Source organism: Chelonus insularis, unplaced genomic scaffold, assembly GCF_013357705.1.
Source record: "Chelonus insularis isolate UGA/USDA-ARS -01 unplaced genomic scaffold, ASM1335770v1 contig_398_pilon, whole genome shotgun sequence".
Classification (NCBI taxonomy): domain Eukaryota; kingdom Metazoa; phylum Arthropoda; class Insecta; order Hymenoptera; family Braconidae; genus Chelonus; species Chelonus insularis.
In genome coordinates, this window is record NW_023276553.1 from 489,247 (window position 1) to 514,560 (window position 25,314).

General features: G+C 27.0%; 1 protein-coding gene across 2 annotated transcripts in view; it reads left to right on the forward strand.

Annotated features, from left to right (window-relative positions):
• The first annotated feature begins 2,616 nt into the window (after nucleotides 1-2,616).
• LOC118067921 (TOX high mobility group box family member 3-like) overlaps nucleotides 2,617-25,314 on the forward strand; it is a 73,632-nt gene continuing 50,934 nt past the window's right edge. For both annotated transcript variants that reach the window (XM_035084939.1, XM_035084940.1), the window contains exon 1: nucleotides 2,617-3,934. In XM_035084939.1, the coding sequence (XP_034940830.1) occupies nucleotides 3,863-3,934 (72 nt within the window). In that variant the 5' untranslated portion in view covers nucleotides 2,617-3,862. The remainder of the gene's footprint in view (nucleotides 3,935-25,314) is intronic.

The window sequence follows — 25,314 nt, forward strand, 5'->3', positions numbered from 1 at the left end:
TTGCTCACATTAAGGGCTTTCAGAATCAGGGCAGTAATGAATTATCGATCGAAGGCGATGTGGGAGAAGCACTGACTGTAATTGCATTGACCGAGGAGCAACGCTTCTTGGTCGTTTCGTTGTGCTCGTAAGTCTGACGTTTATGAGTATAATATATTCGTTGATAAAATTAACGATGACATATAAAAAGTTTTGTTATAGCGAAATTTATTGTCAACAATAAAAAAACATTAACTATCTATAATAGTCATATGCACACTTATCTATTATATGATAATAAACGTGTCTAAATTTATCTAACTCACTTAATTATCATTTTAGACTTAATATTACAGTATATTATTAAGTACAATTTATTCTAAGATAAGTAATTATTCAAGAAGTATTTTTTTTGTGTTCAACATAACTTTCATGATAAATTATTTAAAAATTACAACAAATTAATCATGATGTAAATTTCACTCTCAACTGCTCCAGTCTATACTTGTGGATAAATTCTTTTAGATTAACGTCACTATTTTCAAGGATTCAATTAAAGTGTAATTAAAACTTTCATGCGATAAAAATGTAATAACGGAAAATACTACACTAGCAAGTCGTTGATGGTGAATATAAATTGTTAAATTATTTTTTCAAACGACCACAAAAAAAAAACAAGTCCCATTAATCATTTATAAAGAATGAATAATATATTTTCATACATTTTTCTGTGTGTTCAAAAAACAATGCACGTGTTTTTATACTTCTATTACATACATAGAAAAACAGTACTGCATATACACGTCAGCTGAATGTAGAAACTACGATATTGTTTTGTGCTTAACAAAAGTTTTATTTAGTGATTTATTTATTTTTAGAATGACTGTACTAGAACAAGTTTATTTATAGTTACCAAGATTTAGTATAAGTTTAGATTTAGCTAACAAATGACGGAATGCTGATGGCAGAATAAATATTTGGTTACTGTTTACTAGTTGCATACAGTTTTAACTGCATCGTTGAATTTAGCTTCTATTTATCAGCAACTATTGAATAATTTTCTTTTATCAAAAATATTCCGAGAGCAAATAAATTATTATGCTAATATCATCATCCATAAATAATTTAATACAATTGAAAATAAGTGAAGAATGAAGCGTCGGAAGGAAAAATCAGATACAGTTTATTTATAATTAACCACTAAATGTACAAAAAGATGATAAAAAAAAATTATCCTTGTTAAATCATCTTTTAATTAACTGTGAAAAAGTTAAGCCAATTACTTGATGATAATCTTAAACTATAATTTACATAAATATTTAATAAACAATATAATTAAAATCATTTTGAAAATCAGTGATATTGCTTCAATTTGGTCAGACATATTATCAATTATTTTAGTAATATTAATGTTAATTAATAGATAATTATTTAATCAATAATGGAAGCCATTTGAATTAGCAAGATAGTCAGAGAGGATGAATGATTGTTGAAAGAAGAAATATATTTCTTTATTAATTATAATTTATAATTATTCTAGAAAGTCCGTGAGCGAAATTATCATTACTGGCGCTTGAATATTATACAAGTGTGTCTACAAAGCCGTACAATTTACTTCAATGTTTGATAACTTAATGAATCAACTCTTGTTGAATGAATACTTATTCAGACAATGTTGACTAAATTGTATATTTCGTTCAACTTTATTTTTACTACTACGAATAAATTAAATATTCTTTTTAAATCCATTAAGCCTATAGTTATGATTAAATAAGGCATTTGTTTTATAGTTATAAACCATTTTGAGCTCCCAGAAAAAACTTTACTCATTTACATTGAATAAACCTCTTTGAATTATTCCGTTGGTTCAATTTATAATGCTATAACTTACCAATTACTAGTCTTGGTTACATTCACCAAATTTATTGATGGTAATTACTACTCTATATCATATTCTCATCGATTTTTTTGTTCGACTAAGTAATACACTTTGGAGCATGAATTTCAATCCAGATAACATACATGACAACATTGAATGGCATACTTTATAAAATATTATTAAAAAAAGTTTCGAGAAAATTGCTAACGTTTGTCTCGATTTTTCTCGGAAAATTCCTACGAATGAAATGCCTGACTAAAATGAGACAATACTACTTTTTACCAATTTCGAGGAAAGTTTTGCAAAATCTTAAATTTTCAATTTAAATGAAAGTTGAATAAGTTTTAATCAAGAGTCAAACAATTTCTCGGTTAATGCTAAAATTCTACAAATTTGTTTTTACCATACAGTAAGTAAAAAAATTGGTTCTTAATTTCTAATTCTAATCTTGAGTAGATACTGATAAGACATGGAAACTTGGTTATGAATGTTTGATAGAGTTGGTATTTCTCACCACTGGCCGACTCCAATTGAAATGCAACTTATTTTTTGACTTAGGGAAGCTATAGAAAATATTCTCGGCGCGGGATACCTTGAGTTGGTTGTGTTACTGCGCATGAAGAAGTCATCGAATTCTGGACTCGAGGATGTAGGAGACATGATGGTTGTTAGGGGAAAGGAGAGGTGCGGTGGCATTGGAAGGGGAGGTTGGTAGTCGTGAGTGGGGTGATGTATTCCGCGCACTGCATCCACGACGACTATCGAAAGAACACGCATCGCGCACAGGACACCAATCCGCACGCTGCACTAACCTAGCCACAAGGCATAACGTTTGACCTAACCTTATCTAAGGCGCAACTGGATTGAACACACGTCCACTGGACCTCATCCCACCCTATTTACATTCATCTCTCTACACTTATCTCTTGTCCTCAAAGCTCTCTCTTTTTCTTGTGTATTACGAATCACTCACATGACATCGCGGCATGAATTTGCCGTGTAGCATTACAACCCATATGACTGACGAACCAATTGTGTCATTACTAAGTGTATTCACGTGTGAATATTTCCTGTAAAAGGTTGTTAAACTTTGTTGTTTTTAAGTAATGTGAAATCGTGTTTGAAATAAAAAACAAAATCAAAAATTTATGTTGTCATTAAAATATTTAAATTACTTTGATGAAAGTTTCAAGCGGTGTGCTAACTTTTCAAAAACTTTGTTTTGAATAGTTGTGATTAACTGACTTCATTAGTTTATAATTAACTGAACAAAAAAAACTGATTGGTTAATTTATTTATCAATTCAACGTGCATGTGTAACTGACATCTGATAATATTAATTTCATTACCGTTGATTGATGTCAATTTCAGTGAGTTTCATTTAAGAACAAATTTTTTAATAATTAAACGCTTGAAAAAATATTTTTGTATAATTTAGAATTTTTTCGAACAGTTTTTATTTGCTTTCATTCGCTCTCGGTGAAGTAATGTGAACAGAATTTTTTAAAACGTTCAAAACCGTAAAGTGTATTATTAAGTGGAGAAAGTGAATACCAGTTAAAGTGTATGACAAATAAAAATCCTGTGAAAATAAGAAATTTCATAAAAACAACATCGAAGGAATGTGAAAGATTTTACATTTTTATGTGTTTGACTTCAAAGTGCATCAAAATCCAGCACAAAGTTTTTTAGTAACTTTATAAGTGTAAATTAAAGAATTTTCACAAACTTTTTAAATAATAACTCAAACTGAGACAAGTGTCTGTGTCACATTAAAGTACAATCAACTCTGATTTCTCAAAAAGAAAAAAAAAAACTAAAAAAGACAGATGCGTACGATGAGCGACGGTATAATTTGTACCGTTACAATAAGTTTATTTGGAACAAGTTCTATAAGTGTTGGTGCGTGGTAAAAGAGAAAATAGGGTGATTTTTTATTTATCAGAGCTCTATTCGAGGACTCGAGGCGACGAAAAGAAAACAAAGAAGGAAGACATCATCAACATGGACTCGGAATATTCCATGCTCGGTGGTGACCTCGACGTCTGTAGGATGTTTGATCAGTACACATATAAGGTAAGTAATATATATGCTAATAATACATATAATATTTATAAATTCTTATTCTTTCTTCTTCATCATTATTATTTAGATAATTAATAAATTTAATCATAAAATCAAATGGATATTTTTTTAGGAATATAAACAAAACAATAAAGGAATAAATGAAATTTCTTTAAAAAAATATTGTTTCAATTAAAATCAATTTTCTTATCATCTTGTAGCAAACATTGATTTATCGATATCGATTATTGATTTTTTAAATTAAAAGTCAATTAATTGAATGTATTTTTCTGAAAGGTATTTATAGAGAGTTAAAATGAATTGACTTTTATGATTGTTGACGTTTTTTTTTTTCAACTAGAAATGTCAGTAATTATTTTAATTCAGAGTAACATAAATGGGGGGATACAACTAAAACATACGTTTCAGAAACACGCATAGGCTCTGGTTATTATCCATTTATTGCAATGTTATATTCATAAATCCAACCTCAGGTGAACAGTAAGTCTGATTGAAAGGTCTATAAATTGATTATATCAGGCAATTAAGTTAATAATAAAACTTTTCATGAATCAAATTTAATGATAAAACCTTCATGTTCAACTTGAATATGTTAATGAAATTCTTGACATCTGATTATACCTACATAGCAAAAATGAGATTAGTTATTTCAAAAGCAAAATATCTTATTTCCGTGGCAGAGTTGTAATTACTTTTTATTCATGACTGTAATCAAAAAATTAATTTTAGCTAATAACTAACTCAAATGAAATTAATAAATTTCAAGAAATTTCCGTTAATTATTCCTATCTAATAACAAACAATTAAACGTTTAATCAAAATCACAAATTTTCTTTTATTAGTTTTATTTAGCGATATTTTTTTTGCTTTTTTTGGTTGATTAAAAAATTAAACCAATTGATAAATTTTTCATTAAATGAATTTTATGCTTGATAAAAAACCATTGATGAACAATTAAATCTGAAGTTTAACCCAATACATTTATTAAATGTGCGCATGTGCATTTCTTCCTGACGATTAAACTGAACTTCCGGTTCTCTAAATTCAATTCCATGAAAATTACAGGCAATTATTGGAAATTGACGGAATCTTTATTTCATTTTTTTTTTGTATACTTTTTGAAATAAAATTTTTATTTGCAATTACTTTCAGTAATGATCGTTGGTTCGCTAAAAAATAATTAATCTCACATAATATATAATAAAAAAAGTAATTATTATTTACGAATTTGTTATTCAAAAGTAGTTATAGCAATATTATTTAATATTCGAGACAAGTTTCAATTTTCTCTATATTTATTCTTTATTCTTTGTATCTCATTCTCTTCCTCAATTTTGTTTTTATTTGTTTTTTACCTCCACTCGATGGATCAGAGACTATACTATCCTACAATGCCTTGTATATGGCTTGACGCCAAGCAATCTGATTTCAAACGTTCGTTTAAATTAAATCTTCTACATACGTGATGTGCATCGAGATTTATCTCCTCGAAAATTCCTTGCCAAACAAATTCTCATCGAGGATGGAATTCTACCTAGAGGCAATATTCGCTACAAACGAGGATGAACGGTGCATTTGAACGAACCAAGTTGACTTATAATTAATTTATCGTCTATAAACGATTTATTGCTCCTGTTGATTACAGCTTTTAATGGCAATCTTGTCGATAAAAATTATCAGTAAACGAGCTAATTTTAGCTACTTACTTTACTTATAAGAAAACCATTTTGGAGCAAATAAATAGTCATCAGGGATACGGTGTAACAGTAATTGAACTGTTAAGCAATTTACCCTTTTTTCCTTTCTTTTTTTTTTTGGTGGATTTAAATAAATTTTACATTTGAATATTGATCGAACATTACTGTTTTTGTAGACTAGAAAAACAAATGTGCCATTGGTGAATTATTTTGGACTTTACTCATTTGCAAAATGGTGAGTAAAAAATATTATTATAATATTATTTATTTTCAAGACATGATTTTTACATGTACACTTATTTTTTTATTGTTATTTAATATTTTTTAGGATTTCGAAGATATTTTTTTTATTTAACATTAACTCGTCATAATGAATTTACTACCAGAATCGAAATTTTAATTTTATTCTTCAGCTGAAACCCTTCAATTTCTTTGATGTTTTATACACCGCTTTAAATTTAACTTCAAATTCAATCTTAATATTCCCAGACTAGGATATTAAGGGGAATAATTTAGGGAGAATTTATCGATAAAGTTTTATTACTCGTTTTATTTTATATATTTCACCATATTTATTGATCAATTTTTATAATATAGAACTCTTGTCAAAATAATACATTATTTAATTTTATTTTACTGATAGGTGTATGTTAATGATAATTTTGGTAATTAAATAAATGATTTAGTGAAATGAAAAATTTTTACATCAACGTTGATGAGGGACGTATCAAAACAAATTATCTAAATTACAGATAAGCAACATTACGTAATATTAAAATTTTTTATCTCGGTAGTTTTATCGGAAAGAAGGAGGAGAGAAGGATGTCGAAAGAGTTATGAGATGAAAATAATTTATTTCGTATTAAATTAGATAAATTTTTCATCATTTATGAGCACGTTTTATTAACACGTAACATTTTTTGTTTAATATAAAAGAAAAAATTAATTTTCATCTTAATCATCAAAAGTGGAGTAATTAATTTTTGTTCTGACATTGCCAAAAAAAATATTCTGTTCAATTTAATATCTTTTAAATCTAATTTATACGTTGATAACTTTTCTTTGCACGAGTGACTGGTCTATTGCTTCAATTAAACTCTTTTTTTCCCTCTTGGTGTTTTTACGAAAACTTTTAATTCAACTTCAAGGTTTACTGTCAAACATTGTTGGAAAATTTTTTGTTCAATCTTTCGTATTAATATCTTATGAAGAAGAAAGTGCGGTTCAAATTCTTTAATGAATGTAAAATAAGTTGAATGTACACTACAAAGAATTAATGGTGAAACAGCACGATTGTGACGTGTATTGGAGCTCGTTTATCACCTAGAAGAAAACCGTTTCACCATCGCACATCATGAGCTGTAGTGTGACTGTGTACGAAAACACCGTTATTAGACATGATTGATAGTAGTGTTGAACTTCGTTAATGGCTGAAGCTTTGATTTATTTCAATAATTTTAGTTATATATTATAAATACAGTAATTATGTTTAAGAATTTGTACTGTTTTTATATCATTTCTGAGATGTACAAATAATTATGACAATTAGAGAAATAAATAAAATAATTTTCGTAATTTTTTAGCATAAAATTGCAAATTCTATTCTGCAGTATAAGAGATATAAATGTAAAAATTCTTTTTCTTCATAATTACTCTCTACACAACTTCTATGCTTTTTCTCTCCTCTTCCTTCTTCGTCACTTTTTTTTCATTATTCTCTTACTTTTTCCCTTTTCACATTTATCTCAACTTACTCTTCTCTCGTGCATTTTTTCCAGTTTTATTCTCTTTTTTACGTGATTTACTTCTATTTACGTTTCTTTCCAAGTAATAAGAAATAAAAGACGTTAGCTTCGTCTTTCAGATCTATGAAAGAACGAATAAACGCAGATTAAAAACTATAAATAAATATTTTTTTTTTTCAATGTGAGATAATTTTATTCACTACAACATTTTCTGCAAGAAAAAAAAATTTTTATATTTATGTTGCCATACTGTACTATTTTATCGAAGTTAGTTCAATTTGTATTATCATTTATAATTATCATTCGATCACAAAAGAAATTTGAAATAGTGTAAAAATTAGGTCAAACCGATAAAATGTTGTAACATTTAGTCAGAAGAAAATAAGCAATATGGAATGTTGAACATAAAGAATAACGATTGAACTGATTAGACGTTTCAAAGATATCATAAATACCGTATAATTCGATTTGTTATTAGGTGTTCATTGTAATGACTAGTGAGAGGCATTGCGAATTTGACGTGCATTTACAGTGAGTGGAATATTTTTTGACCCAAAAAAAGATCGAGAAACTGCCTCGAGTATTATATTCAACACAAATTATTTGCTCAGATGTAACATTGTTCCAATGCAATAATATTTTTTTTTTCCATTACATATGCTTATTAAATCTGATAAGATCTGCAATTATATTATAATGATTATTTATAATTCATATGAATTATAAATATAATTATTTTTATTTACTCGAATCTGTTATGGAAGCATGTCATTGATTTTTCATAAATCATTTATTCAGATTAAACTCAATAAATTAATGGTTGATCGTAAAATTAATTTATTTATCCGAAGTGAATGAATTGAAGTAAAGGATAATTATTTGATTTTGATAAAAAATTTATTGAGAAGAATAAATCTATAAATTTAAGATGATGCCATCTTTCAAGTGTCTTATTTGCTTTTTACTTACATATATTGGCTTTGAGCACCATACGTTTAATACTGTAAGACTGCTATCGATTCGATCACTTAAAGTTATGGGCAATCAATTTTTATCCGATAATGTCTCAACCTATTATTCGATCTAAGATGTCTTGTCATTGATTTTATGTCTAAGATGTCTTATAATGGAAGAACTTACATACTTCTCAGTCCCTAAGAATTTAAGAAAATTAAAAAATCTGTTTAAGCTTAGGATTTGAAAAAAAAGTTATCGCATTTAATATAAATAAAAAGAAAAGGTAGATTTAAATTAAATAAATATCGTAGAGGATTAATATGACATGTGGCACTAAGTTTATTTCAATAAATAGCATTTAATTGTTTATCAATGAAAACTCATTGAGCTTAACGATTAATTCATTGATTAGTTGACCCTATTCTAGCACGAATCGTTGAGTTTCAGCTATCAATTAACCAGTTTTTTAGCTCGAATAAACAATGAGAAACAGATTAAAAATAAAAAAAATTTATTTCTTAATCAAGTTTTTCATTCGAGCGAGAAGTTTTTGTAACCCAGATTATGTGTAACTGGTAAAGTCATGCGCACGACCACTGTTTAACTAGAAACTCCAATTAGTTTCCGCGCACCCGTTATTTATGAGAGCATTCGTCAATGTTACTGCGGTATGAGAAATTCTGGGGCCGTTGGTGCCGCAGATTTTCCCATTACACTGCTTCATAACGGGATGAGAATGACTGTAACCTCGAGTTTAGCTGGCAAATAGTATAAACCATCTTCATTAAATTACTACAATACAATACATATTACTAGAATTATCTTACTGATACCAATCTCGATTATCATATACACTTTGCGTAATATAACAAATGTATTTCGTGCTATAAATTTTATATGATTTACAATTAAATATAATGATAACTGCTAGTTATAAATTAACTGGAATATCATGATAATAATATTTTTAAAATTATTACATCTTGAATGAATTTAGATGAAAAAATGAAAAGATGTTATCTTGGAGATTATACAACAATAGAACATTTAATGTTCCTTTTTGCGTATTAATTTTCGAGACTTGGAAAAATGAAATCTAAAATTCGTGAGTTGTTCTTTGATGCATTCGTTTGTTGATGCAAATGTCTTTTAGGTTCATGCATATCTAATACACAATGTCCCTTTCTCGCGAGAAGTTTCCGGCGAGTCAGCTGTCGTGACAATCTTCCAAGTCACGCGACTTCTTTCTTTCTCTTTTGTTTTTATTTCCTTTATCTCATTTCTTCCTCTTTCTTGCTTTTATCGTTGGTAATATATTGGATGAAGTTAGAAAGTGGAACGATTCGATTAATAATCGTGCACAATAAGAATAATGCTTTTATTGCGGATCTAGGAACTTTCACTTCTAAAGTATTTGTTATCAGAAATAAAATTTAATGCTTTAATCAAATTCTTTATATTTATGGTGGAAATATTACTTTAACTTTCAGGAACGATCGAGGTTAAAAGCATGCAATGGTTATTTACATTTATCATTTAATGAACGAGTTTGAATTTATATTAGATATTGATGTCTTTATTTTTTTTTTCTAAAAATAAATATTAAATCTATTTCGCTTGTTACTTTGATTATTAATTTATTGAAATTCAATTATTCAAAAGATATTCTCTATGTTATGATTGATTCAGTATGTTTTATGTACTCAAATATTTTTTCTGTATTTTATTATTGAAATTTTTATGTTTTCATTTGAATTTTATTAATAATTCCATTGAAAGCATAAAAAGTTTCGAAAATCGAAGCTACTTGTTCTTTATGTTTCTTTATAACTTGAAAATTTATTCATAAATTCAATGATTGATGAATGAAAAGAGAATAAAAATCACTTGGCAGAGAGAAAGAACTATAACCAAGCAATATATATATATATATATATTTTCGTATCACATAGTTAAGTCTATCATTTTTCAAAAATGGCAGCTTGTTATTCAATAACAGGAAAATGAATATTTTTTTATTAGCATAAAAACAAAGTTGAAATCAATCATTTTTCCATCGAATTAACTTTTAGAATAATTTCATTTCGCTTAGAATGATCAACAATGATAGTAATTTACCTTTCAATTTATTTCGTAAATGAAAATAATAAGTTCAGCAATGTGGTATATTTATTTATTGCATAAAAATTCGTAATAATCAATGTAACGATAATTAAAATTGAAAAGTGAAACAAGAAAAGTATTTTAATGAATTGAGGGAAAGAAGTTTCAAGTCATTAACAACAAAACAATTTTTCCTTTTATGTATACGCGTGTAATCGATATATTCAATTGGCATCGCGTGACTACTAACATTCGCGTGACTTTACTACGTAAAATAATGTACAACACTCGTATGTACATATAGACACTTTTACACAGGTGTGAGACACGATGTATGAAAAATTAGCCGTCAAATACATGTACTTATATTATAACATCTATAATAAGATTAAAATTACTGTATTATCATAATATCAAGTAGGTATGTCGATATTATGGAAGAAATCATTTTATTCTTTGTGTATCTGTATTAAAAAGTTGTCAGTAATTTTATTTAATTATGAGTTGAGAGTTTACAAATCATAAATCTCATAGTAGTCATTATGTGGATTCAAAAAATCCATTCTGCTTTGTGTAATTTTTTTTTAATTAAGCCTATTTGATGGTTAACTCAACATAAAGATTCAAATCTAAATTTTGAATGTGTCATTACGAATTTATAACGACAAAAAATTTTTTTAATCCTTCATTAAATGTCTACTCTTCAATAATGGATTTTTATTTAACATGTTTAATCGAGAAACATGCTGAAAATGCACATGGAAAAGGGGAACAATTTTAGAAATTCTTTTAAGCTCAATATTGAAATTTTTAAGAGATATTTTTAACAATGGCTTCTAGTTATAGAAAAACATTCAAGGGTAAATAAAGATAGAAAAAAAATGGCACACACAGTAATTTCTGGTCTAGTGAAATTGTACTCAATATTGAATTTTCAATTAACAGGCTACTACTGCACGATTTGTAAATTACAAAGAAATTCCATTCGATCTTCTTCGACCGTTTATAATTATGAATTCCACGGTAATGGAAGTTGTCGCACCAATTTATGCAAATTCTCCATCAATAGTTATTCAATGAAAATCGTAATTATACTTTCACAAATGATCCACAATTTTCTCTTTTATTATTTCTTTATGATAATTCTTTTGTCTGAAGAGTACAATTTAGGAATTAATTATGAATTTATATCAGCTTGATTATCAACAAAACTTTTCTACTATTCATTCGAAAAAATCGATATCAGTCATAACGAATGATTCAACAAAAAATTTTAAAACTAATGAGCGTATTAAAATAATTTACATTTCTATTATTCGTTTATTTTATTGTAATTATTTTTCAATTATCAATAAAATAGATGGAATATGAAAATCCATTAAACAAAAACAATTTTTCAATACTGATAATGTTAAAAAAAAAAAAATAATGAAATAAAATAGGAATGATTATATAGTCTATTGGTTATTGAAAAAAGCTATAGAAATAAGTTTAATTTGCTTTTATTCAAAGCATTTTTCTCTTCTGCCTGAAGGCATTTCATTTACATAAAATGTAATATTTCATTCTTTTATGCAATGAAAAAAATTCCATGCATTTCATGTAATAAATGAAGTTTTATTTAATATTATTGGACGAAATCTCATAAAATAAAATTAGACAATTTTCTATCTTCCACTCTATATTTTATATTATTAATTTCACTATAAAAAATTAATTAAATTGCCTTACATTCAACTCCGTCATGCATAAATTCATTTCAAATAAATAAAAGCACAATAGACAAAGAGAGAAACGAAGAATAGAAAAATTAAAAAAATATAAACATTGATTCGAAATAATTTTTTACATTAATACTTATGCGTAGATAAAGTACACGCCCAGCAGAAATTTCTCTTTGCAAACTGAACGTAACGATTTCCCTGTGTAATATACCCAGCGGTTATAATAATTTTCCCATACCCACTCATCATATGAGAAGAGTTATATGCAACTATTATTAACTCGAAATACATATTTAGATTTTATATACACATTTACGTACATTTCTCAAGGCGTTTAAGCATTTATTATTATATATTATATGATAACGAGAGGCCACAACAATCTCCTGAGAAGCTCCATAGGTAATTTGCACCTTCGACAATATAAATTATTATAAAACACAAAATAAACTTTTTTCCTACAGTCCTAAATTTATATTTATCTACAAATTGTGATTTATAATAAATCAGAGTAATTAACATGTTTATTATCATGACTTTCTCAACCTTTGGTAGAAGCAAATTAAATACATGTTTCCAGATATTATTAATTACAATTTTTCTTCGTTATCTTTTAAATTAGTGAAAAAGCTTGCAACCTTTTATCCAGTTATATTTTTTGCAACGACGTTCCAGACATTATTTACTCGACTCCCAATATGGCATCCACTTGTCTGCAGTTCATTTGTGATTATTGCTTCTGCTGATTTATAACTGACGTCTGTGATATCTTTATGTTAGGTCTTATAACATTCAGGTATACTCATACATGCCCATGCCATCACTGAATTTTTACCATCTATTAATAATACTAGTCAACAAATGAGAAAAAATTCCTCACCACTCATGTAATGTAGCATACATTAGGGGTCATAAAACTCTTATGACTCTTAATGTAATACGACTTGAATAATTTTTTCATCCCAAGTAATTTTAATATTAAATTGAATGTGATTCCTCCATTGAAGTTGCAAGTAGCTATTTCGTCGCATTAATAAAAATTTATATTGAATTATTGGCAAATAAATAATTATTAGAAACGGAAGATGTAAACTTTTCATTTTAGAAAAAACAAAAAAAAAAATTACAATGTAAAAAATTTGTGAAAAGAAATACTAGGTGTAAGTGTTTGAAAGAGAACACTTTTAGCTTTGAAATGGAATTTTCAGTGGGTGCTATGCGATCATTTTTTCAAAAGTCATAAAAGCTCAAAGTCAAAAATGCCTTTTTTCATTTCACTAGGCGATAACTCGGCTGAAAAATTTTGTTACAAATTTCTAAACAAAAAAAAAACATTTCGAAGAACTTTGAAATATCACACTTTATTTTGTTTAAATAAAAATTTTTTTAAACCAAAAAAAATCTTCAAATTCTACCGCAGCTCATCTTTCCAATTTTCGTTTAATTGTGGGGAAAAAATATCCAAAGAGAGATTTGAAGAGAAAAATGATTTGGCGTTGGAAGTAATTATCCAAGATTTGGATATTTAAATGAATACTTGGTTACTTAACCCCAATGAATCATTCGCAGAGTAATTAAAAATATTCTTCCTCGAAAGTGGTCCAAACGAATAAACTTTCCCTTATATAAACATAAAATCACTTACTTGATAATCTATTCATTTTTTCAATTGATGTTATATGTTAATAGCTTATCCAGAAAATAAAATAAGAAAGGCTTTCAAATGTTTCGATTGTGAAAGACTGACTTATCTTGATTTATATGTTGATTATACGGATCGCTGGTTTGTCGATTTAATACTCTAAGGTAAGAAAAGCTAGAAGAGTCGTGATTCGTTCGAGTTATCGCAGTGACATTCAGACTAAAGAAATACTGGTTTTGTGTTTTGTAAATTGCAGAATAACTGCATGCTTGATTGGTTTTATGTTGCATTTTAAATATATGGTGATTACGATTTTCTTATTTTCTAGAAAACTAAGATGTGTCGATACCCAAAGTTATTCACATCAAAACATCATAAAGAGTCATTAATCATTTTTTTTTAATGAATATATTTTTAATAGATGTATGTGATTATCACGTGTACATTATTTATGAGGTTATTACATCAATCTAAATGCATGTGAGAATCTATTGGGAAATCAAAGAGAGTTCAAGTTAATAAAAATAACTTCACATTTGATGTAGATCATCATAAACATTTTTCCAGGGATTATACTAAATCTTGATGATTTATACTTGTAATTACTGGACTGTTAGATATTAGTTATCTAAAGTTTGAATTATTCAATTGATTATTAATTTATTATTGACTACGTTTTTGATTCATTCTTTAATACTCTGATACATTGACTTATACTTGGATCATTTATTAACCTCTCCTATGTTGCCTTGACTATCCACTAGCTATTCCTTTCCACTCCTGTCTTTATCAATTCTGGTATATTTATTGCATCACGTATTATATAACTTGTTAAATATAGATAAAAGTTGTAAACAACTTTGAGCTAATTTATATATGACTTTTAATGAAGTACTGCACCGTTAGGTTTTACGATATTATTATATGATAATTAAATCTAAGGACACACTTTTTATTGTTTAATTGATAGAGCTAATAGAAAAATTTTAATGACTTTAGAATTACATAAAAACAAATTTTCTGTAATTAGTTTTGTAATCTATAAATACAAGATAGTTCTAAGAGAAAAGGAGTTCAATAACTTTGTTCAAGAATGTTGTATGAAAAATCTGGAAAACACATTTTGGGGTAAAATATTCAAGCTTTAAAATAGTTTGCATGAATTTTAGAGAAACAAATTTTTTCATATTAAAAATGAGATTTAAAGTTGGTAAAAATTTAACGAGTTTTTTTATATTATTTTGCAATTTTTATGAAGTGATGAAATATGAAAAAAAAACCTACTTGATGTTAAGAGTTGATTTCATTTATCTCTAGTGATGAGTCATCGTGAAAAAATTATATCAAGACAGTAATATATTGAAGAAAAAGTTATTGATTTAATTAGTGAACATTATTAGACTTATAAATAGAATAATAATAGAATGAATATCCAGTGACAACAAGTATAACATTTTTGAATCAATTCCATGAGCTGATGGGTTCTATTAGCGATGAAAACACGTTTGGTGAACAACAAAGTCACGAGATTGGAAGTGTTTTAGTGGTGTACCACGTCCTCTCTGGTCGCTGCGGGTGTCCACTGACAGAATCATGAGCCACTTGTTGATTTCTGATGACCACTCGTGCCTAGTTGCTACTCTAAAACCCACGCATGCATATACACATCTATTCATATCCTGTGATAGTGTTGAAAAATGTTTTTTAAATGATTTTTTTCTACTGTCAACGACCAATAAAATTTTTTTATTAAACTTAAATTCAATTAATCAATCTATTTCTTTAATTTCGAAATTATTTTTTTTATTGAATATACTTTTAATTAATTAATCAACATTTAAAAATAAACTTCAACTACAATCATAATCGAAATTCTCTCTTAAAAATAATATTCAGTTATTATCTAAAAATAAAATAAAAATGAGCTTAAAATAAGAATTTAAATTCAAATTGAATATGCAGGAGCTACTTCATATTCAGGACTTATTATCTCTTGATAAAAATAAAATTTTATTTTAAAAGCCTTAATGGTGTCCTCAAAAAAATTTTCTAATTCCTTTAAATCTTTATTTTGATCTCATTTTTAATAACAGGTCTGAGTAGATTAAAATCACAAAATCTCAACTCATTACTTGTTGTTTTGTTTTTGTTGACTCAGACCCTCACAGATAATATCGTAGATTTGATAGAAACAATATCAAGTTTTGGAGTATTTTTATCCTCCATCTTATAATGTTTAAAATGTTTTTTATTATTATAACACATGTAAACTGTTCGATACTTAAACTTGGAATAATTTATCAAAGGACAAAAAATTGAATTTTAAACTGACATTGTCATCTTCCAAGAAAGCAGAACAATCCATCTTGATGTCCGCATGTGTTTGCTCATTTTTCAAGCGTATGAGTTGAATGGCCTCTATCCTGCATCTGGACTCAGGTGTAGTAGCAGGTGAGTTTTGCTTTGATTGTATATAAATGTCTACGTAACAAATATTACCTCATTACATTTTACATAAAAATGGAATATTTTTATAATAATAAAAGTCATTATAAGACTGAAATAATTAAATATGAGTATTAAGAGAACAGTAATTGTCATTGTTTGACTCATGATCATCGAATAACGGTAGGACGATTTATATATATATATATATACTAGAATAGAAGAACGAGCAATTCCACTTTATTTCCTGGTTTCTCGAACCTTTAGTATAAAGCAAAAGTACTCTCTAGAGCTATGCATGCTGTTATTTATGATTGTACATCGAGAGAGTGTTTAAATGGGTTTTCATTTGTATATATCTAGTAACAATGAAAATGTAATTTAAAACTTTCGTCTTTGTGTATCTTTGATAGCAGAAAACAATCTACAATTTATTGAATATTTATACTATTTCATTATGATATTTATTGCTAGTGTCAACCTGCAGCGAAATTTTGAGAAAAATACCTCGAAGATGGTAAAGAGACCTTTTGCATTTTTTATAAATGGGATGATTTTTTAAAGAATTTCTTTCTCTAATAGAAATGTCATTTGATTGAAAAATCCCTTGTAATGAAGGAACATCAATAACTTTCTTTTTTTTTCTTCACTCTCGACTTTTAATCTCTACTAAATTCTGTCAATTTTAATGTCAAACAGCGAGGGTTGATGATAAAAGAAATACCTACATTCCAAATTATCTCTTGAGAATTTTTTATCATTTTTACATTTTATCTCTTCATTATCAAAATCATAGTAGAGAAATACCAATGACAAAGTGGTTGTACCACAGTCGCACATCTACAAGAGTAATAGTGTCAATACTTGAGGAAAACCAAACTGGCCATTACCGACACTAATATACTTTAACACCTCATAAGATAATATTTCGAATGGTATTACATGAAAATTTGCATGAAAAATGATAAAGATTTACTTGTTTGTTGATAAAATAATTGAAATATAGTGAATATTAAAGTAATTTATGTAATTAAATACCATTTGTATATTTATGTTTATCATTTTTATGAGTTTGGACTAACATCTGATATCTTAAGTGCATACGTTTTATATCCATAAAGTGAAAATGATATTCAAGTCTGTTTTATGAATACATAAATAATGATATGTATGCACATTTGACATTCTGAGTCTTCAGGTATGATATTCATTGAATTCTTTGTGAAAGAAACTCGTGGTATACATTACGATTATGCCTTTTATATTTTATTCTTTTTGTTACTGAATTCCATCTACTATTTATGCATTAGTTGTTTTTTTGTCCTTCGTGAACTCGTTCTCAAGGTAAAATAAATTTTCTTATCCATTTGTCTATACGCGATGTATGAATGTTCTTATCCCTTTGTAGTGAATTTTCTGTACAAGAAAATACCAATAATAAACTCACGTTCATCACCATGCTTTCATAATGATTTGTTCAATTTCTTTCTCACGTTTCTCTTCATATTATCTTGAAATTTTTCATTAAATTAAAATCAATAATCATTTATTCTATAAAAATGTTGGTCTATATTGGCAGCTCAGCTGATTATTTATTTCGTAGTTGTGTCACATGTAGATCATTTTGGAGTAAAAATATTTAATCTATAAAAAATGATATATATATATATCAACACTCAATTCTTTATTTAATCAGACGTCAAAATAGTTTTCACGTAAAGTCAAATATTATATCCCCTTTTAAGAATCTAAAGAAACAGAGGAATCCACAATTGGTTCATATGTTCAGTCTGTGTGTCTATAAGTATAACTGTAATTTTCTGTGTTTGTAGAGTCCCGAAAAATAGGTCACGATATCTTACGTCATCTATGTATACAATTTATAATAGAAAAAAAATTGCTTTTGCTATAAATCCAACAATAATAATATTATTAAACTCATGTAATTTGTTATATCTGTAACAAAAAATTATAATACATGAATGAAAGATATTGGAAGACTGTTGGTAGTTAATTAAGAATATGGACAATAAATTTCTGAGATAATAAAACGAGAATTATTTTTTAACTAATATCAAAATTACCATCAAACAAATTATCGGAACATTTTAAACGTGAAAAAATTTCGTTTTGCAGTATTATTAATTTTGTACTAATATTTATTAGGATTCCTGTAGTTGCAAAAAAATTATTCATCTCAGTATTACCTGCACGTAATAATCTCACTGATAATAATAATGAAATATCGTTAAAGATTATAATAATTAGAAAAATAGCATATTTTTTCATTAACGAATCATGTACAAGCATATAAATATAAGAAACTCATGGGTTTCCTTAACTTGTTACCTCGGATCCTTATTTATTTCCATTCTTGTCTGGCTATTCAAAGAATTTAAGGACCTCACCTGACTACTTACATACACAAGAGATGAACGGACTGGTTTAAACTTTATATGACCACTTGTAGTTCTATTAGTTTTATATTTTTTTCCTCCTTTCTAATCATCTCTGTTCATCATCATTTTGCTTTTTTGTTTTCTTACTTTCTTATAAGACTCTAACGAAGATGTTCCTTTTCAGATTTCGAATTATTAAAAAAATCCAATAAAAATCCCCTGATGAATAATTTGATATTTTTTTTGAATAAATCAAAATCATCATAATTTGATATTATTCCGTATAATTATTTTATTTAAGGTCATTAAGTATCAAGCATTATTTATTTATTTGCTGATATGATGATGATTATTTCGATATTAAACTCGAGAAAGTTTCAAAAATATTATTTGATATAATTTATAACAGAGTAACTAATTGCAGCTTGGAGAAAAAAGTAATGAGTGTTTCTATAGTATAAGCCATAAGGAATATATGGTTTTACAACATTTAAAGGTTTTACGCTTACGCCAGTGGATTGTGCCGATCCATGTTGTCGAACCGGATTCTTCACTATCAAGGTCGCTACTCACAAGTATACAACCTGGCAGCAACTTGGCAGCACAAGTTACAAAAGATCTTACTTCATCCCTATAAATCCTGAGAAATTCGTGAATAAAAGAACTTTAAAACGAACAAATTTTCAGGCACTCGTGATTGATTACAATTCGTGAGAAAACACATTGTCATTATATTTATTACATTCATTATTTAGCATCATTTAGCATATTTAATCATAAGTAAAACATTTATTATACTTCTTCAGAAGGGTGCCTTTATGTACTAGTCATTTCTTATGTATCTATCTACATACCCAAGTTTTTTTCACATCCTTTTTTAATTTATTGTTCACTAAAGCAAATTTTTTCATCATTAAAATCTGTACTATTTTTATCATTTCAACGACATGAATAAAAAGCTAATGAATCATTATTTTTTTTTTCATTCTATAATATAAAACCTTAATTAAGATTTATTTCTGCTTTTTATTTATTTGATAATTAAATGCCTCATAAAAAATGTATTTTAGTTTGTTTTAATATTTTTAATTAATAATTTTTTTGAAGACTCATTAACTGAAGTAGGTAAAAATATTGATAGATCACTAATTAAGATATTAATCTTGACAGGAAGTGAATAATTTTTGTTTCTAAGTAACTTTTTTTAAATTAGACTGAGTTGTTAAAAATCCTGGATAATAAATCAAATGATGAATAAAAATAATTTAGAAAAAATTCTTATTCGTATTTCTGTACTTAATTTCTTCATAGAAAGGTATGTGTGCTAACGGAATGAATGTATTCTTTATTGCTTTTTTTAATCGTTGAAGATGACGAATGGTTCTTGGCAAAAAATATAATTAATTATTATTAATATGATTCAAAGAAGAAACAATTATTCTTCAACTAAAACTTATTAATAACCAACATTTCACTATAAATTATTATTATAACTCAAACTATTATTTTAATCACACATGATTATGATTATAGTATATAGATAGAGAACGTGTATGTATCATAATTGACAGCATCAAGCTTGATAAAAAGACTGGAAAGCATGTTACGTACAAAATAATCATCAAATTTCTTTTATTATTTTCATGGGTTAACCACAGACAGCAGACTCAGCAGAAGAATTCATATTTAGTGAACGTGTTTCATTTATCTTTCCTGAGCTCTTACTAAGACGTGTGCGTGTTTATATTGAGTACCATATTGCTGGTATGTACCAATTACCTTTCATGTGTTATTTGCTGTGAAAATTCAATGAGATTTTGCTTCAACTCAATTTCGTTCGAGAGTGCATTGTGCTAGTGTTTAATTCTAGAAAGAAGATATCAATATTTAACAAAGCAAATAGCACAGTATTCTTGATAATAATAGTAATATTGTTGGAACTTGAAAAAAAAAATGATGTAACAGAACAAGAACAATCCCTATTCAAATCAACGGAATAATAATATAGTGATATAATCAGTGAAATTCACTGACGAATAAACTAGATAAAATATGATTGTGTATTTCAGAACTATGCAATTAGCATTCATCATCATAGACTTTTTTTATGAATAATTAAACAAGTTTTATGCTTCATATATGATATTTTATGTTATATTTAGACACTATGAATATCTATCTTTTAATCCACTCTTATTAAAAGAGCTAATCAATAGCTATTGTGCTGTCTAATCATTTAATATTGAATTAGCTTTCAACACAGACATTTAATTGCATCGAATGCCTCGAAGAAACTATCAATCATCAGATGTGCAGATTTATATTTCCTTATTATATCATGTTTCCTCTTTATTATTAACTATTCACCTTCATGTCAGCATGATATGTATTTTATATGTAGATAATTGTTTTTTATTTGAAAAATACGTAATTGCAAAACATACTTTTACTATTCATTTCTACATCATTTTCTAACGATTATTTTTTTTTAATAGTCACTAAATCTTGTTCTTATTTAATATTTACATCTAATTAACATGTTTTAGACTCTTTAAATCGATTATTGAAAGTAAATTGTAGGGAAAAAATTCAAAGATATTATTTAATTGGCTTTAATATGTGATATTAAGTGAAAAAGATTGCAAATAACTGTTTATAATTCTACTACAATGTTGATAAATAATTAATGCAGATTAAGTAGCGACAGAAGCGTTGAACATGTGGTAGATACATATCTATCAAAAGATATATAACATAAAAATCATAAGTTACAGAGGAAAACTCTTATTAAACGAGAATAAATTTAAAATGATTCTTGATCAATGCCATAGATTAAAAACTGAATTAAAAATTTTTTAATGATTTTTTTTTTTAATAAAAAAAAAGTAATGAGAAAGTAACGAAATAATAACATTTGAAATTATACACAATCACTTCATTTGCTGCATTCATATAAAGTAATAACAGCCACTTCAAACTATAACGAGCAATTACCTCGCTTAATCAATTGTTTTCAGTACAAATGAGTTATTCCTAATTAGCTTTTCTTTCATTCTACTGTACGAACATATAGAGTTTTCGTAATGAACTGAAAATAACTTTCATTCTTTACTTTGATTGTAACACACATGAAACTCAAATCTAAAATAAATTAATTGAATATTTTTTTAAATTAAAATATTTATAAGGGAATACAGCATACGTAATATCTTGGATTTTAAAAGGAATCTAGTGTGATAGAATTTCTTGTACGTGATTGTATGTGAAACACTGATAAAAAAAAGTTGTAACTCAACAACCAATTAATTTACTTGCATTGTTTTTTTTTAAATTAAAAATGAGACCTAGAAAGCTAAAAATAATTATCATAACTCTCTTTCTCTTTTTTAGTATATAAAGATGACATTAAATATTTTTAATAACAAAATTTCATTTTAAAAAAGTATTAAAATTTTTTTCCAATTATTTTACTATAAAGAATTGTATTCGTAATCATTAAAACTTCTTTTTATTAAAAAAAAGGGAAAATAATTTTATTTTTCATGAAGCTTTTTATTTTTTTAATTAAATTACAGCTGCTTTTTTATCAGAAAAAAAATAAATAATTTTTTCTCTATTTGCATTTTTTATTGTATTACTGCATTATTCTCTTTTTTATTATTATTTTTTTTTTTTTGTTCATTCAAATATAAACGTCTATCTTTCTCATTGCTATTTTCTCTCTTATAAAATCAATAAGCAGTTACCTTCTACATTAAACAGTCTCCAATTGCTAATTGTATACTCTTCCAGCCATTCGTTTTTGATGTATTGGACTCTACTTCAGAAAATATTTTAATGGATTTGATTGCTATTCACATAGGAAAAGCTAGGGCGAGTAAAGTATAATTAAAAAAAAAATTTATGAGTATCTTGAAAAGTGTTTGCAGAGTTTATTCCTGCACTTTTAATTATGTACATATATTATACCAAGTTTATAATTTACTGAAATTCATACTATTTTTTAAGAATGAAAGAATTATTTCAACAATTCAAAACCTTCACAATGATATCTCTCTTAAAGTTACAACATATTAGAATTCAGAAAATCATCTTATATAATCTTAAAATCGTATATGTAAAAAAGTACCTAAAAAAGAGTTTCTATTTTAGAACTGATGACATTGATCTAAAGATACTGCTGGCAGAAATATAATTTCCTTCAATCGTAACAGTGTTGAAAGTTGTAAGTTCTAGGCCTGACCTCTCAAAAGTCAGGGAACTCACGATTCCTTTTTTTTCTTTTTGTTCAAAAGATACTCATATCTTATTCCAGCTTTCTCTTTTTCATTAATTTATATAAAATATTTGCCAAGTAAATGAAATAAATTCAACAAAATATATTTAATATTGAGGACAACAAAATGATCACAAGCTGAGACCTAAAAACATACGAGTATTGGTTTTTCATTGGAGGTTCAAGAGCAGTTAACACAGTTCGAGTCCATGATGACGGAACCGCAGATGCAACCACAGACTAGTAGGAAGCCGCACGTGTTGAGCGGCGCACCATTAGTTACCCTTGGTGGTCACGAAAAAAAATATCATAATAAAATTGAATGAATTAAAAGTAAAGTGGTCTTTGGATTATTTAAAATCTACTGATTATGTAATCGTCAACACGTGCCGATTGTTTGTATGCATCTTTTCATTTTATCATCAGTTTTTCGTCTGTTTATGGAGCTTTAACATGATAATCAAGTTGATAATGCACTTGTATTATTTCATCCACTGATCAATTGTGTTTGCAAAAAAATAATTAATATATATGTAATGATCTCTACACTATTATTGGAGTATTTTATTTTTAACACTAATCCCACAAAGAAAAAAAAAGTATATTGGGTAAATATTGCTTTTTAAGATGAAACAAAAGATAACTTCACTCAATAACAATCATATTTTCACAGTTAAATAAAATTTTATTTGTTCCAAGGAATTAACTGGAAGCTTCATCTACAGTTGGGCCAAAAACTTTAATCCTGAGCAGTATCGTAAATGTCTACAACAAGCGAAATGACTTCTTTTCACAAAGAACTGTATTAAACCATAACAAAAACAGACTTTTCAATAGAACTTTGCAATAATAAATACAACTTATAAACATGAATATGTGAGAGAGGGAGAGAGAGAGAAAAAAATAAATAAATATAAATAATAAAGAGCAGTTAGACTTGTCGGTTAGTGTACAACTGCAAAACAAGCGAATAAAGCGTAATGGGGAAGTGAACTCGTTCGTTCGTATTCCGAACTTTCTGGTAACATGGGCTGCAGCCGAATACAATAGTCGTGCACAGGAGTTTCCACAGAACTAAACAAGTTTATTTAACTTCTCTTGCAATCACCTCTTTCTGCACCCTACGGAACTTTTGAATCTTTTACCCCTCAAAATCTCTCTTCTTATTCTAAACTTCACTCTCCTCTCTTTTTCTTCTGTCTCTCCACTATATTGTATCACAAGTAACTAGTATTTTACCTGCAATAACGCAAGTTTTCGATAGATTAATCACCATTGGAATGATCAAAATTATGGGAAAGCTTTCACAATGTCATTAAGACTGGAGAATAGAGAACCAAAAGGAAGAGAAGGAATGAGTATTGAAATTTTAGTTTGTATTCATGAAGATTTGAGTATAAAATCTGAATGTGTATGAGTGGATGAAACAAAGCAAGTTTGATTCATATGAGATATATAAGAGTGAAACAAGAAAAAAGGAAAAATAAGGATAAAATATATGATGTAGCGCAGTCAATATTAAATCTAGAGAGATTGGATCGAATCTTTAAGGAGGTTAATCCTCGTTTTGTTTCTTGCATCATATGGTAGAAATTCAAGTTGAAAGGTTGTTGTAATAAATTTATAATAAGGGAGCATAAATTACGATGAATAAAAATCAATTGGTGAATTCTGATACAAAGGAAGAGGCTTTTAATAGAAGACTTTTATATAAAGTTAAATACTGTATTATGTATAAATATATATTATAAAAGTCAGAAGATATTCAAATTAATTTCCGACATTACGGCTTATTATATATTTATATTACACTACTAAAAAAAAATTAAAGCATTGAAAAAAGATTTATAAAATGCCGAAAGGTATTAAGCAGAAAATTATTAAATATAGGATTGAAGTATGTTTAAAAGATCATTTTTTTTTTTGATTCATTAAAATTTCTACTTCCTCCTATCTATTTATGTGAAGCTCAAGTTGATTAAAAAAAATATCTCGTTTTCTGCTGAATTAAAAAAATTCTCCTTGACACATGCATCATCTTGGAGTTGGAATAATTTCTTTTATACGATTTCCTAAAAATTATACTAAAATACTGAGAAAAATTGTCATTCAGTAATGAGATGTCATGAAACTTTTAGAAAAGTTTGTTTTCTATTAAATGTTACCATTAAATTTTATAAGAAGAATATTAGAATGATTAAATGACTGAGCTTTCCAAGAATGCTTTCAAATGTGACAGAAACTCAAATATTTAATGAAATTCATTCCGATCACACTGAATTTTAACAAAGTTTACATAACAACGAATTATTAGTACACTTGATTCCCTGAATAAATTTCATTTCATGAATAAAATTAATTAAACAAAATTTTTCATAGCCTA